The sequence below is a fragment of the Coregonus clupeaformis genome, unplaced genomic scaffold (assembly GCF_020615455.1).
Source record: "Coregonus clupeaformis isolate EN_2021a unplaced genomic scaffold, ASM2061545v1 scaf2738, whole genome shotgun sequence".
NCBI lineage: Eukaryota > Metazoa > Chordata > Actinopteri > Salmoniformes > Salmonidae > Coregonus > Coregonus clupeaformis.
In genome coordinates, this window is record NW_025536192.1 from 50,001 (window position 1) to 66,399 (window position 16,399).

A 16,399-nucleotide genomic window follows, 5' to 3' on the forward strand; every position below is an offset into this window, starting at 1 on the left:
CAGCCAAATATGTATTTGCCTGCCATAGCCTGAGGGACACTGAATAATAACATCTGCATAGTAAATAGTAACGTACTTAATATTGTTATTTAGTTATAAGTTAGTTATAGTTTCATTTTCCATATTTAGATTTGTATATTTATTATATTTATACTATTGACTGTTACCATTTTATTGTTGTTTTTTATTTATTATTATTTACTACCATTTTTATTATTATTTGTTATTATTTATTATTATTTTTTTACAATGTATATTGTATACATTGTTGCTTTGGCAATATTGACGCAATGTTTTTCATGCCAATAAAGCAGCTTGAATTGAAAAAAAAATTGAGAAGGAGAGACAGAGAGAGACAGAGAGAGAGAGAGAGAGAGAGACAGAGAGAGAGAGACAGAGAGACAGAGAGAGACAGAGAGAGAGAGAGAGAGAGAGAGAGAGAGAGAGAGAGAGAGAGACAGAGAGAGAGAGACAGCGACAGAGACAGAGACAGAGACAGAGAGACAGAGACAGAGAGACAGAGACAGAGAGACAGAGACACAGAGACACAGAGATAGACAGAGAGAGAGATAGACAGAGAGAGAGAGAGAGAGACAGAGACAGAGAGAGAGACAGAGACAGAGAGAGACAGAGAGAGACAGAGAGAGACAGAGAGAGAGACAGCGACAGAGAGAGAGACAGCGACAGAGAGAGAGACAGCGACAGAGAGAGAGACAGCGACAGAGAGAGAGAGAGACAGAGAGACAGAGAGAGAGAGAGAGAGAGAGAGAGAGAGAGAGAGAGAGAGAGAGAGAGACAGAGAGACACAGAGAGAGACACAGAGAGAGACAGAGAGAGACACAGAGAGAGACACAGAGAGAGACACAGAGAGAGACACAGAGAGAGACACAGAGAGAGACACAGAGAGAGACACAGAGAGAGACAGAGAGAGACAGAGAGAGAGAGACAGAGACAGACATATTGACGTGTGACACCACTTCATATCATGAGAAGTGTGTGTGTGCCAGTATGTGTGTGTGTGTGTGTGTGTATCTACCTTGCGGTTGAGGAAGTGTGAAGCGACTCTACAGAGGATGAGAACAGAGTCCTCCCTGACGCTCCATGTTACTCTCCGTCTGGTCATCATAGTCAGAGCTTTATGGTCTGCTTCATCATGGACTGGGGTACGCTTCTTAACCTCCTCTACTGAACACACACACACACCACTGTCACCATCATTACCTTTATCACCATCACCTTCATCATCACCACCACCACCTTTATCATCACCATCATCCACTTCACACCATGATCAGTTTCTTCCTCCACTGGATAATAACAACAATTCCCAACAATCAAAGAAAAAAACAGTGTGTGTGTGTGCTAGTGCTGAGCGATTAACTGAAACGTCGGTTATTTCAGTTTTTAAACGACTAAATGAGCGATATTGGTTCAGCAGCATACCGCCCTCCATCCCACTGCTGGCTTGCCTCTGAAGCTAAGCAGGGTTGGTCCTGGTCGGTCCCTGGATGGGAGACCAGATGCTGCTGGAAGTGGTGTTGGAGGGCCAGTTGGAGCCACTCTTTCCTCTGGTCTAAAGAAATATCCCAATGCCCCAGGGCAGTAATTGGGGACATTGACCTGTGTAGGGTGTTGTCTTTCGGATGCGACGTGGTCACTAAGTATCCCATGGTACTTATCGTATGAGTAGGGGTGTTAACCCCGGTGTCCCGGCTAAATTCCCAATCTGGCCCTCATACCATCATGGCCACCTACTCATCCCCAGCTTCCAATTGGCTCAGTCATCCCCCTTCCTCTCCCTGTAACTATTCCCCAGGTTGTTGCTGTAAATGAAAATGTGTTCAGTCAACTTACCTGGTAAAATACGGGATAAATAAAAACAAATATTTGTTTCGTTTTTTGTTTTCTGTGAGCTCAATGCGCACATTGGGCTGCAGTTTCTCTAGAGATAAATCTGATCATGTCTGAACTGTGGGATGTAGTAGGGAGTTGTAGTTTCCAACAGGCCAATGTTCTACAAAGTTTAGCGCAGAAAACTTGATAATGAACTACAACGACCATAATCCATTGCGCCGCCTACTTATCTGTTCTGGGTTTCTTTTACACCTGCTATGTAAGAGAGACGAAGAATGTGAGATCGAGAGAGATACGTAGAGAGCAGTTTCTACGCTAAGTTTCTCTTCCTGAAAATACATGATCTAAGTGATTGATAGTCGGTATTCAGCAGTCATAAAAGTCTGCCTTATTTACTTTGAAGAACTACTAAAATAGTGATTTAGTCAGACAGCAGCTCTGTAGAGATGAGATGATGACTTGGAATGAAATGATAGTCATCAAATAAAACTAATGTAATATACACAACAACTGAAATATTTTATTAAAGTAATGTGAATAAATGGTTAATAAGTGATAAGCAGTAGTGGCCAGTCACTACCATCATGGGACTTTTATTAATAGTTTTATTCTGTGTTGCTACAGCATTCAACCCACATAATGCATAGTGCATTTAATGTTTTTTTTTTTTTTTAATTGCCGAAACCGTAAATCTAACCGAAACCGAACCGACCTAAGAAAGCACTAACCGCTCCGCACAAGTGTGTGTCTGCGTGTACGGACCCACCTTTCTTCTTCTTGCGTGGTGTTTTGACCAGCTTTTTCTGTTTGATGGTTCTCTTCCTCCTCTGCTTCTTCCCTCCTTTAACCAGCTGGTTCCTATTGGAGGACTCAGTGGCGATATGGACCACTTCCTCCTCCACCCTCAACCCTGCTGGGACCCCCTGCTTAGAGGACAGGGGCCCGGGGAACTTAGGACCTTCAGGGGACAGAGATGAACACACACACACACACACACACACACACACACACACACACATATATACACACAGTTGAAGTGGGAAGTTCACACACACCTTAGTGTGAAATGTGTGGAGTGGTTGAAAAGCGAGTTTTAATGACTCCAACCTAAGGGTATGTAAACTTCCCACTTCAACTGTGTCTGTGTACGTCAGTTACGGTTTCTATGCCTTTAGTGTTCCACGTGGACCAATTAAAAAAATCGGTGCATTCTAAAAAGCTATCCAACGATTGTTCCATAGGGTTGTGTTTTTTGGGAGTGATATTGGTTCTTGTAGAATCCGTTAAATTTACTGAATTGAGTGACACATGAGCTGTCATTTGCGTAAAAAGGGGCGTTACTTTGTCCCAGAAAGTTAATTCAAATTCAGCCGTCTATACCTGGTTCTTTTCTCCATGTTTTAAAAAGGCTCTAATATTTATTTTTGTGTGATTTCTATTTTTAGTGATAAGTACAATGACCTTGTAGTATAGATACATTCTTCGCTTCCTTCCCAAGACAAGCTTGTCCCTACCTCCCATCCTTTTCCCTTCCTTCCCCACCCAAGACAAGCTTGTCCCGACCTCCCATCCTTTTCCCTTACTTCCCCACCCAAGACAAGCTTGTCCCGACCTCCCATCCTTTTCCCTTCCTTCCCCACCCAAGACAAGCTTGTCCCCCAACCTCCCATCTTTTCCCCTCCCTCTCTTCCACTCAGACACACTTGCACCAATCCATCAACTCACTCATCCATTCTCCCACAACATACACCCTATGCCTCCACTCATCCATTCTCCCACAACATACACCCTATGCCTCCACTCATCCATTCTCCCACAACATATACCCTATGCCTCCACTCATCCATTCTCCCACAACATATACCCTATGCCTCCACTCATCCATTCTCCCACAACATATACCCTATGCCTCCACTCATCCATTCTCCCACAACATATACCCTATGCCTCCACTCATCCATTCTCCCACAACATATACCCTATGCCTCCACTCATCCATTCTCCCACAACATATACCCTATGCCTCCACTCATCCATTCTCTCACAACATATACCCTATGCCTCCACTCATCCATTCTCCCACAACATATACCCTATGGCTCCACTCATCCATTCTCCCACAACATATACCCTATGGCTCCACTCATCCATTCTCCCACAACATATACCCTATGCCTCCACTCATCCATTCTCCCACAACATATACCCTATGCCTCCACTCATCCATTCTCCCACAACATATACCCTATGCCTCCAATCATCCATTCTCCCACAACATATACCCTATGCCTCCACTCATCCATTCTCTCACAACATATACCCTATGCCTCCACTCATCCATTCTCCCACAACATATACCCTATGGCTCCACTCATCCATTCTCCCACAACATATACCCTATGGCTCCACTCATCCATTCTCCCACAACATATACCCTATGCCTCCACTCATCCATTCTCCCACAACATATACCCTATGCCTCCACTCATCCATTCTCCCACAACATATACCCTATGGCTCCACTCATCCATTCTCACACAACATATACCCTATGCCTCCACTCATCCATTCTCACACAACATATACCCTATGCCTCCACTCATCCATTCTCACACAACATATACCCTATGGCTCCACTCATCCATTCTCCCACAACATATACCCTATGCCTCCACTCATCCATTCTCCACACAACATATACCCTATGCCTCCACTCATCCATTCTCCCACAACATATACCCTATGCCTCCACTCATCCATTCTCCACACAACATATACCCTATGCCTCCACTCATCCATTCTCCCACAACATATACCCTATGCCTCCACTCATCCATTCTCCCACAACATATACCCTATGGCTCCACTCATCCATTCTCACACAACATATACCCTATGCCTCCACTCATCCATTCTCACACAACATATACCCTATGCCTCCACTCATCCATTCTCACACAACATATACCCTATGGCTCCACTCATCCATTCTCCCACAACATATACCCTATGCCTCCACTCATCCATTCTCCACACAACATATACCCTATGCCTCCACTCATCCATTCTCCCACAACATATACCCTATGCCTCCACTCATCCATTCTCCACACAACATATACCCTATGCCTCCACTCATCCATTCTCCCACAACATATACCCTATGCCTCCACTCATCCATTCTCCACACAACATATACCCTATGCCTCCACTCATCCATTCTCCCACAACATATACCCTATGCCTCCACTCATCCATTCTCCCACAACATATACCCTATGGCTCCACTCATCCATTCTCCCACAACATATACCCTATGCCTCCACTCATCCATTCTCCCACAACATATACCCTATGCCTCCACTCATCCATTCTCCCACAACATATACCCTATGGCTCCACTCATCCATTCTCCCACAACATATACCCTATGGCTCCACTCATCCATTCTCCCACAACATATACCCTATGGCTCCACTCATCCATTCTCCCACAACATATACCCTAGGGCTCCACTCATCCATTCTCCCACAACATATACCCTATGGCTCCACTCATCCATTCTCCCACAACATATACCCTATGCCTCCACTCATCCATTCTCCACACAACATATACCCTATGCCTCCACTCATCCATTCTCCCACAACATATACCCTATGCCTCCACTCATCCATTCTCCCACAACATATACCCTATGGCTCCACTCAACCATTCTCCCACAACATATACCCTATGCCTCCACTCATCCATTCTCCCACAACATATACCCTATGCCTTCACTCATCCATTCTCTCACAACATATACCCTATGCCTCCACTCATCCATTCTCTCACAACATATACCCTATGCCTTCACTCATCCATTCTCCACACAACATATACCCTATGCCTCCACTCATCCATTCTCCCACAACATATACCCTATGCCTCCACTCATCCATTCTCCACACAACATATACCCTATGCCTCCACTCATCCATTCTCCCACAACATATACCCTATGCCTCCACTCATCCATTCTCCCACAACATATACCCTATGGCTCCACTCAACCATTCTCCCACAACATATACCCTATGCCTCCACTCATCCATTCTCCCACAACATATACCCTATGCCTTCACTCATCCATTCTCTCACAACATATACCCTATGCCTCCACTCATCCATTCACTCACAACATATACCCTATGCCTTCACTCATCCATTCTCTCACAACATATACCCTATGCCTCCACTCATCCATTCTCTCACAACATATACCCTATGCCTCCACTCATCCATTCTCTCACAACATATACCCTATGCCTTCACTCATCCATTCTCTCACAACATATACCCTATGCCTTCACTCATCCATTCTCTCACAACATATACCCTATGCCTCCACTCATCCATTCTCCCACAACATATACCCTATGCCTCCACTCATCCATTCTCTCACAACATATACCCTATGCCTTCACTCATCCATTCTCTCACAACATATACCCTATGCCTCCACTCATCCATTCTCCCACAACATATACCCTATGGCTCCACTCATCCATTCTCCCACAACATATACCCTATGCCTCCACTCATCCATTCTCTCACAACATATACCCTATGCCTCCACTCATCCATTCTCCCACAACATATACCCTATGGCTCCACTCATCCATTCTCCACACAACATATACCCTATGGCTCCACTCATCCATTCTCCCACAACATATACCCTATGGCTCCACTCATCCATTCTCCCACAACATATACCCTATGGCTCCACTCATCCATTCTCCCACAACATATACCCTATGCCTCCACTCATCCATTCTCCACACAACATATACCCTATGGCTCCACTCATCCATTCTCCCACAACATATACCCCTATGGCTCCACTCATCCATTCTCCCACAACATATACCCTATGGCTCCACTCATCCATTCTCCCACAACATATACCCTATGGCTCCACTCATCCATTCTCCCACAACATATACCCTATGCCTCCACTCATCCATTCTCCCACAACATATACCCTATGGCTCCACTCATCCATTCTCCCACAACATATACCCTATGCCTCCACTCATCCATTCTCCACACAACATATACCCTATGCCTCCACTCATCCATTCTCCCACAACATATACCCTATGGCTCCACTCATCCATTCTCCCACAACATATACCCTATGCCTCCACTCATCCATTCTCACACAACATATACCCTATGGCTCCACTCATCCATTCTCTCACAACATATACCCTATGGCTCCACTCATCCATTCTCTCACAACATATACCCTATGCCTCCACTCATCCATTCTCCACACAACATATACCCTATGGCTCCACTCATCCATTCTCTCACAACATATACCCTATGCCTCCACTCATCCATTCTCACACAACATATACCCTATGGCTCCACTCATCCATTCTCCCACAACATATACCCTATGGCTCCACTCATCCATTCTCTCACAACATATACCCTATGCCTCCACTCATCCATTCTCACACAACATATACCCTATGGCTCCACTCATCCATTCTCCCACAACATATACCCTATGGCTCCACTCATCCATTCTCCCACAACATATACCCTATGCCTCCACTCATCCATTCTCACACAACATATACCCTATGGCTCCACTCATCCATTCTCCCACAACATATACCCTATGCCTCCACTCATCCATTCTCCCACAACATATACCCTATGGCTACACTCATCCATTCTCCCACAACATATACCCTATGCCTCCACTCATCCATTCTCACACAACATATACCCTATGGCTCCACTCATCCATTCTCCCACAACATATACCCTATGCCTCCACTCATCCATTCTCCCACAACATATACCCTATGCCTCCACTCATCCATTCTCCCACAACATATACCCTATGGCTCCACTCATCCATTCTCCCACAACATATACCCTATGCCTCCACTCATCCATTCTCCCACAACATATACCCTATGGCTCCACTCATCCATTCTCCCACAACATATACCCTATGGCTCCACTCATCCATTCTCCCACAACATATACCCTATGCCTCCACTCATCCATTCTCTCACAACATATACCCTATGGCTCCACTCATCCATTCTCCCACAACATATACCCTATGCCTCCACTCATCCATTCTCCCACAACATATACCCTATGCCTCCACTCATCCATTCTCTCCCACCCTCCTACATATTTTCATATTCACCATCCCATTGATATACACAGACAGCCACACTAGGCTTGGGCGGTATACTGTATATACTGTATATATATGTTATTTTTTTGGAGAAAAAGCCACAGGATGGTTTAACAATACCGTCAAAACAAATCAGAACTATTTCTTAGAAGTTTTTTCAATAATATTGAATATTTGTAGCTACTTTTTAAAGTGAATACCTGCAGTTAACTTGTGACGTTCTTCATTTCACCCGTCACATTATTTTAGATTATGAAGCTTAACGGTCACAACGGGATAGCGGGAGAATAGCACAACGGGGGAAAGAGGGAGCTGGTGAGTCCATAGCTTTCTATATCTATCAGCGAGTCTCTGCTGGTGAGTCCATAGCTTTCTATATCTATCAGCGAGTCTCTGCTGGTGAGTCCATAGCTTTCTATATCTATCAGCGAGTCTCTGCTGGTGAGTCCATAGCTTTCTATATCTATCAGCGAGTCTCTGCTGGTGAGTCCATAGCTTTCTATATCTATCAGCGAGTCTCTGCTGGTGAGTCCATAGCTTTCTATATCTATCAGCGAGTCTCTGCTGGTGAGTCCATAGCTTTCTATATCTATCAGCGAGTCTCTGCTGGTGAGTCCATAGCTTTCTATATCTATCAGCGAGTCTCTGCTGGTGAGTCCATAGCTTTCTATATCTATCAGCGGAGTCTCTGCTGGTGAGTCCATAGCTTTCGATATCTATCAGCGAGTCTCTGCTGGTGAGTCCATAGCTTTCTATATCTATCAGCGAGTCTCTGCTGGTGAGTCCATAGCTTTTCTATATCTATCAGCGAGTCTCTGCTGGTGAGTCCATAGCTTTCTATATCTATCAGCGAGTCTCTGCTGGTGAGTCCATAGCTTTCTATATCTATCAGCGAGTCTCTGCTGGTGAGTCCATAGCTTTCTATATCTATCAGCGAGTCTCTGCTGGTGAGTCCATAGCTTTCTATATCTATCAGCGAGTCTCTGCTGGTGAGTCCATAGCTTTCTATATCTATCAGCGAGTCTCTGCTGGTGAGTCCATAGCTTTCTATATCTATCAGCGAGTCTCTGCTGGTGAGTCCATAGCTTTCTATATCTATCAGCGAGTCTCTGCTGGTGAGTCCATAGCTTTCTATATCTATCAGCGAGTCTCTGCTGGTGAGTCCATAGCTTTCTATATCTATCAGCGAGTCTCTGCTGGTGAGTCCATAGCTTTCTATATCTATCAGCGAGTCTCTGCTGGTGAGTCCATAGCTTTCTATATCTATCAGCGAGTCTCTGCTGGTGAGTCCATAGCTTTCTATATCTATCAGCGAGTCTCTGCTGGTGAGTCCATAGCTTTCTATATCTATCAGCGAGTCTCTGCTGGTGAGTCCATAGCTTTCTATATCTATCAGGGAGTCTCTGCTGGTGAGTCCATAGCTTTCTATATCTATCAGCGAGTCTCTGCTGGTGAGTCCATAGCTTTCTATATCTATCAGCGAGTCTCTGCTGGTGAGTCCATAGCTTTCTATATCTATCAGCGAGTCTCTGCTGGTGAGTCCATAGCTTTCTATATCTATCAGCGAGTCTCTGCTGGTGAGTCCATAGCTTTCTATATCTATCAGCGAGTCTCTGCTGGTGAGTCCATAGCTTTCTATATCTATCAGCGAGTCTCTGCTGGTGAGTCCATAGCTTTCTATATCTATCAGCGAGTCTCTGCTGGTGAGTCCATAGCTTTCTATATCTATCAGCGAGTCTCTGCTGGTGAGTCCATAGCTTTCTATATCTATCAGCGAGTCTCTGCTGGTGAGTCCATAGCTTTCTATATCTATCAGCGAGTCTCTGCTGGTGAGTCCATAGCTTTCTATATCTATCAGCGAGTCTCTGCTGGTGAGTCCATAGCTTTCTATATCTATCAGCGAGTCTCTGCTGGTGAGTCCATAGCTTTCTATATCTATCAGCGAGTCTCTGCTGGTGAGTCCATAGCTTTCTATATCTATCAGCGAGTCTCTGCTGGTGAGTCCATAGCTTTCTATATCTATCAGCGAGTCTCTGCTGGTGAGTCCATAGCTTTCTATATCTATCAGCGAGTCTCTGCTGGTGAGTCCATAGCTTTCTATATCTATCAGCGAGTCTCTGCTGGTGAGTCCATAGCTTTCTATATCTATCAGCGAGTCTCTGCTGGTGAGTCCATAGCTTTCTATATCTATCAGCGAGTCTCTGCTGGTGAGTCCATAGCTTTCTATATCTATCAGCGAGTCTCTGCTGGTGAGTCCATAGCTTTCTATATCTATCAGCGAAGTCTCTGCTGGTGAGTCCATAGCTTTCTATATCTATCAGCGAGTCTCTGCTGGTGAGTCCATAGCTTTCTATATCTATCAGCGAGTCTCTGCTGGTGAGTCCATAGCTTTCTATATCTATCAGCGAGTCTCTGCTGGTGAGTCCATAGCTTTCTATATCTATCAGCGAGTCTCTGCTGGTGAGTCCATAGCTTTCTATATCTATCAGCGAGTCTCTGCTGGTGAGTCCATAGCTTTCTATATCTATCAGCGAGTCTCTGCTGGTGAGTCCATAGCTTTCTATATCTATCAGCGAGTCTCTGCTGGTGAGTCCATAGCTTTCTATATCTATCAGCGAGTCTCTGCTGGTGAGTCCATAGCTTTCTATATCTATCAGCGAGTCTCTGCTGGTGAGTCCATAGCTTTCTATATCTATCGGCGAGTCTCTGCTGGTGAGTCCATAGCTTTCTATATCTATCGGCGAGTCTCTGCTGGTGAGTCCATAGCTTTCTATATCTATCAGCGAGTCTCTGCTGGTGAGTCCATAGCTTTCTATATCTATCAGCGAGTCTCTGCTGGTGAGTCCATAGCTTTCTATATCTATCAGCGAGTCTCTGCTGGTGAGTCCATAGCTTTCTATATCTATCAGTGAGTCTCTGCTGGTGAGTCCATAGCTTTCTATATCTATCAGCGAGTCTCTGCTGGTGAGTCCATAGCTTTCTATATCTATCAGCGAGTCTCTGCTGGTGAGTCCATACCGATTCTTGACATTCTCCTTCAACCTCTCTCGTCAACGAGCTGTTTTCGCCCACAGGACTGCCGCTGACTGGATGTTTTTCTATTTGTTGCACCATTCTCGGTAAACCCTAGACACTGTCGTGCGTGAAAAGCCCAGGAGGACGGCCGTTTCTGAGATACTGGATCCGGCGCGCCTTGCACCGACGATCATACCACGCTCAAAGTCGATTAGGTCATTTGTTTTGTCCATGCTAACGTTCAATCGAACAGTAACTGAATGCCTTGATGCCTGTCTGCCGGCTTTATATAGCAAGCCACGGCCACGTGAATCAGTGTCTGTAGGCGCGATCCATTCACGTGATAAACTGACCGGTGAGTGTGTATATATGTAGAAACACAGACAGACAGGAGTGTAACTCACCTATATCCATGGCCAGATGTTTGCTCAGTAGACTCTTCAGTCTCACTGTGTTACTGGACTCATACTGTTTGTTGCTCTAGAACACACATTCAAATGACCACTTACAATTCTAGAGCACTAAAAGTCTTAATATTCCAGAGCACGAAAAGTCTTACAATTCTAGAGCACTAAATGTGGAGATATTTCATATTTCTATAGACACAACATAATAATACCGGTCAGTCTATTTGTGCACACAGGTGTTTTAGTGTGTGTGTGTGTAGGTTTTAGTGTGTGTGTGTAGTGTGTGTGTTTTAGTGTGTGTGTGTGTGTTTTAGTATTAGTGTGTGTTTTAGTATTAGTGTGTGTGTGTGTTAGTATTAGTGTGTGTGTGTGTGTGTGTCTGTGTGTGTGTTTTATTGTGTGTGTTTTATTATGTGTGTTACCCTCTTGGTTCTCATCAGATGACTGGTCCAGATCCAGTTGCGTTTGAGATGTCCGAAGAAGTCAGAGTCCAGACCTCCTGCTCCTTTACTATCACCTGGTATTACTGCTGCCTCACACACCTCCCTGCTGCCCCTACACACACACACACACACACACACACACACACACACACACACACACACGTTAGACAGGTCACACACACACACAGGTTACAAACACAGGTTACACACACTCTCTCTTCCCCTTTACTTGAGCATGTGTTCCAGGTGGCGGAACCTGTGGCGGTCTGTCTCCACGGGAACCCTGACTGGCTCCTCCTCCTCCTGGGATTTGGAGGTGGAGCTTTTCTTCGGCCGCTCCTTCCTGATCACACCTGGGAGAGATAAAGGGAGCGAGAAAGAGACAGAGAGAGGGATGAGAGAGAGAAGGATATGGAGAGAGGGAGAGAGAGAGGGAGAGAGAGAGGGAGAGAGAGAAGGAGAAGAGAGAGAGGGAGAAGAGAGAAAGAGAGAGAGAAAGAGAGAGAGAGAGAGAGGAGGGCGCGAGAGAGAGAGAGAAAGAGAGAGAGAAGAGAGAGAGAGAGAAGAGAGAGAAGAGAAGAGAAGAGAGAGAGAGAGAGAGAGAGAGAGTAGCATGTGCATGCAGGCAGATCGTCGATAGTGATAGTTTTTGCATGTCTATGTGTGTGTTTTAGTGAGTGTGTGCGTGCACTTGTTTCTGTGTGTGGCCTACCTAGTGGTGTGTTGAGGCAGACACACAGCAGGTCAAACCAGTAGTTGTCTACGTCTGTCAGGGTGTTCAGTGTGTATCTGCGTCTCTCAAACACCCTGGTCTCCAAGACCAGGTTATAGTGAGGTTCACACGTCGTAGTGTCCACTATCATACAGTTACGCTTCACATACAGATACACCTAGAGAGAGAGAGAGAAGCAGATTCTAAATAGAGATAGCTAATTAGCGCAACACCTTGTCAAAATCTATGAGTTAAAACATAGAATACATGAACAATAAAGTCCTTCATTCACACGCATTGACTTTTTCCACATTTTGTTGTGTTACAGCCTGTTTTTAAAATGGATTAAATGTATATTGTTTTTGTCACTGGTACACACACACAATACTCCATCATCTCAACGTGAAATTATGTTTTTCGAAATGTTCACTAATTACAAATTAAAAGCTGAAATGTCTTGAGTCAATAAGTATTGAACCCCTTTGTTATGGCAAGCCTAAATAAATTGGCTTAACAAGTCACATAATAAGTTGCATGGACTCTGTGTGAAATAATAGTGTTTAACATGATTTTTGAATGACTACCTCATCTCTGTACCCCACACATACAATTATCTTTAAGGTCACTCAGTCAAGCATCGAATTTCAACCACAAAGACCAGGGAGGTTTTCCAATGCCTCCCAAAGTAGGGCACCTATTGGTAGATGGGTAATAAAAAAAGCTGACGTTGAATATCCCTTTGAGCATGGGGAAGTTATTAATTTCACTTTGGATGGTGTGTCAATACACCCAGTCACTACAAAGATACAGGCATCCTTCCTAATTCAGTTGCCAGAGAGGAAGGAAACCGCTCTGGGATTTCACCATGAGGCCAATGGTGACTTTAAAACAGTTACAGATTTTAAATCACAGATCGAACAATGAGCCAGATATTTCACCGGATGTATAACTGTGAAGCATCCGGTTGACGTTTCCATTCACTACCAAATATGGTGATGAGAGGAAGCCCAGTGGCCGGCAGTGGGAGAAGATGGAGAGAGATGGATTTTGGCCAACATTCTGCTAATTTTCTCATCGACAAAACACTTGATCTCCATACAGTTTTCTGTTCCTAAAAACTAAAATCTGTAACAAACAGAGTGGACTTTACCCTTTGCCAAAGTTTCAAAAAATGGCGTTGTGCAAAGGCAAATTGAGTTATTGCACACGCGCACTTCACAGAGTAGGCGTTCCCTAATAGAAATATGCAAATACATGCTAAAATGCGCCAATAGGATTTTACTAGCTCGTGCTTGGCTCTGCCCACCTCCTTGCTTGTTCTGCCCACTATTATTCATTTGCTACCATTGGAAATGAAAGGCTCTGGTCTATCTTGGGTTAGTTATAAAAATCTTTGGTTTAATGGTTGTGATAGGAGAAAACTGATGGATCAACAACATTGTAGTTACTTCACAATACTAACCTAATTGACAGTGAAAAGGAGGGAGACTGCAGAATAAAAAATATTCCAAAACATTCATCCTGTTTGCAACAAGGCACTAAAGTAATACTGCATAAAATGTGGCAAAGCAATTAACTTTTTGTGCTGAATACAAAGTGTTATGTTTGGGGCAAATCCAATAACACATTACTGAGTACCACGCTCCATATTTTCAAGCATAGTGTTGGCTGCGTCATGTTATGGGTATGCTTGTTATGGGTATGCTTGTAGTTTTTCAGGATAAAAAAGAAACGGAATGGAGCTAAGCACAGGGAAAATCCTAGAGGAAAAACTGGTTCAGTCTGCTTTCCACCAGACACTGGGAGATTAATTCACCTTTCATCAGGACAATAACCTAAAATAAGGCCAAATCTACACTGGAGTTGCTTACCAAGAAGACAGTGAATGTTCTGGAGTGTCCGAGTTACAGTTTTGACTTAAATGTGCTTGAAAATCTACCACAAGACCTGAAAATTGTTGTCTAGCAATGATCAATTTGACAGAGCTTGAATTATTTTGAAATCCACAGGTGTGGAAAGCTCTTAGAGACTCACCGCTGTAATCGCTGCCAAAGGTTGATTCTACAAAGTATTGACCCAGGGGTGTGAATACCTACAGTGGGGAAAAAAAGTATTTAGTCAGCCACCAATTGTGCAAGTTCTCCCACTAAAAAAGATGAGAGAGGCCTGTAATTTTCATCATAGGTACACGTCAACTATGACAGACAAATGAGAAAGAAAATCCAGAAAATCACATTGTAGGATTTTTAATGAATTTATTTGCAAATTATGGTGGAAAATAAGTATTTGGTCAATAACAAAAAGTTTCTCAATACTTTGTTATATACTCTTTGTTGGCAATGACACAGGTCAAACGTTTTCTGTAAGTCTTCACAAGGTTTTCACACACTGTTGCTGGTATTTTGGCCCATTCCTCCATGCAGATCTCCTCTAGAGCAGTGATATTTTGGGGCTGTCGCTGGGCAACACGGATTTTCAACTCCCCTCCAAAGATTTTCTATGGGGTTGAGATCTGGAGACTGGCTAGGCCACTCCAGGACCTTGAAATGCTTCTTACGAAGCCACTCCTTCGTTGCCCGGGCGGTGTGTTTGGGATCATTGTCATGCTGAAAGACCCAGCCACGTTTCATCTTCAATGCCCTTGCAGATGGAAGGAGGTTTTCACTTAAAATCTCACGGATACATGGCACCATTCATTCTTTCCTTTACACGGATCAGTCGTTCTGGTCCCTTTGCAGAAAAACAGCCCCTAAAGCATGATGTTTCCACCCCCATGCTTCACAGTAGGTATGGTGTTCTTTGGATGCAACTCAGCATTCTTTGTCCTCCAAACACGACAGTTGAGTTTTTACCAAAAAGTTCTATTTTGGTTTAATCTGACCATATGACATTCTCCCAATCCTCTTCTGGATCATCCAAATGCACTCTAGCAAACTTCAGACAGGCCTGGACATGTACTGGCTTAAGCAGGGGGACACGTCTGGCACTGCAGGATTTGAGTCCCTGGCGGCGTAGTGTGTTACTGATGGTAGGCTTTGTTACTTTGGTCCCAGCACTCTGCAGGTCATTCACTAGGTCCCCCCGTGTGGTTCTGGGATTTTTGCTCACCGTTCTTGTGATCATTTTGACCCCATGGGGTGAGAACTTGCGTGGAGCCCCAGATCGAGGGAGATTATCAGTGGTCTTATATGTCTTCCATTTCCTAATAATTGCTCCCACAGTTGATTTCTTCAAACCAAGCTGCTTACCTATTGCAGATTCAGTCTTCCCAGCCTGGTGCAGGTCTACAATTTTGTTTCTGGTGTCCTTTGACAGCTCTTTGGTCTTGGCCACAGTGGAGTTTGGAGTGTGACTGTTTGAGGTTGTGGACAGGTGTCTTTTATACTGATAACAAGTTCAAACAGGTGCCATTAATACAGGTAACGAGTGGAGGACAGAGGACCCTCTTAAAGAAGAAGGTACAGGTCTGTGAGAGCCAAAAATCGTGCTTGTTTGTAGGTGACCAAATACTTATTTTCCACCATAATTTGCAAATAAATTCATAAAAAATCCTACAATGTGATTTTCTGGAATTTCTTCCTCAATTTGTCTGTCATAATTGATGTGTACCTATGATGAAAATTACAGGCCTCTCTCATCTTTTTAAATGGGAGAACTTGCACAATTGGTGGCTGACTAAATACTTTTTTTCCCCACTGTATGTAAATTAGATATTTCTGTATTTCATTTTCAATAAATGTGCAAACATTTC

The 16,399-nt window shown here is 44.1% G+C and overlaps 1 protein-coding gene across 1 annotated transcript in view; it reads right to left on the reverse strand.

Moving 5' to 3' along the window:
* LOC121564193 (general transcription factor 3C polypeptide 1-like) overlaps nt 1-12,826 on the reverse strand; it is a gene marked incomplete at its 5' end in the record, with an annotated part of 41,101 nt that extends 28,275 nt beyond the window's left edge. The window contains 6 exons of the mRNA XM_045219781.1: nt 1,037-1,185; nt 2,621-2,812; nt 11,491-11,566; nt 11,916-12,048; nt 12,166-12,289; nt 12,649-12,826. Of these exons, the coding sequence (XP_045075716.1) occupies nt 1,037-1,185; nt 2,621-2,812; nt 11,491-11,566; nt 11,916-12,048; nt 12,166-12,289; nt 12,649-12,826 (852 nt within the window). The remainder of the gene's footprint in view (nt 1-1,036; nt 1,186-2,620; nt 2,813-11,490; nt 11,567-11,915; nt 12,049-12,165; nt 12,290-12,648) is intronic.
* Nucleotides 12,827-16,399: the final 3,573 nt, after the last annotated feature.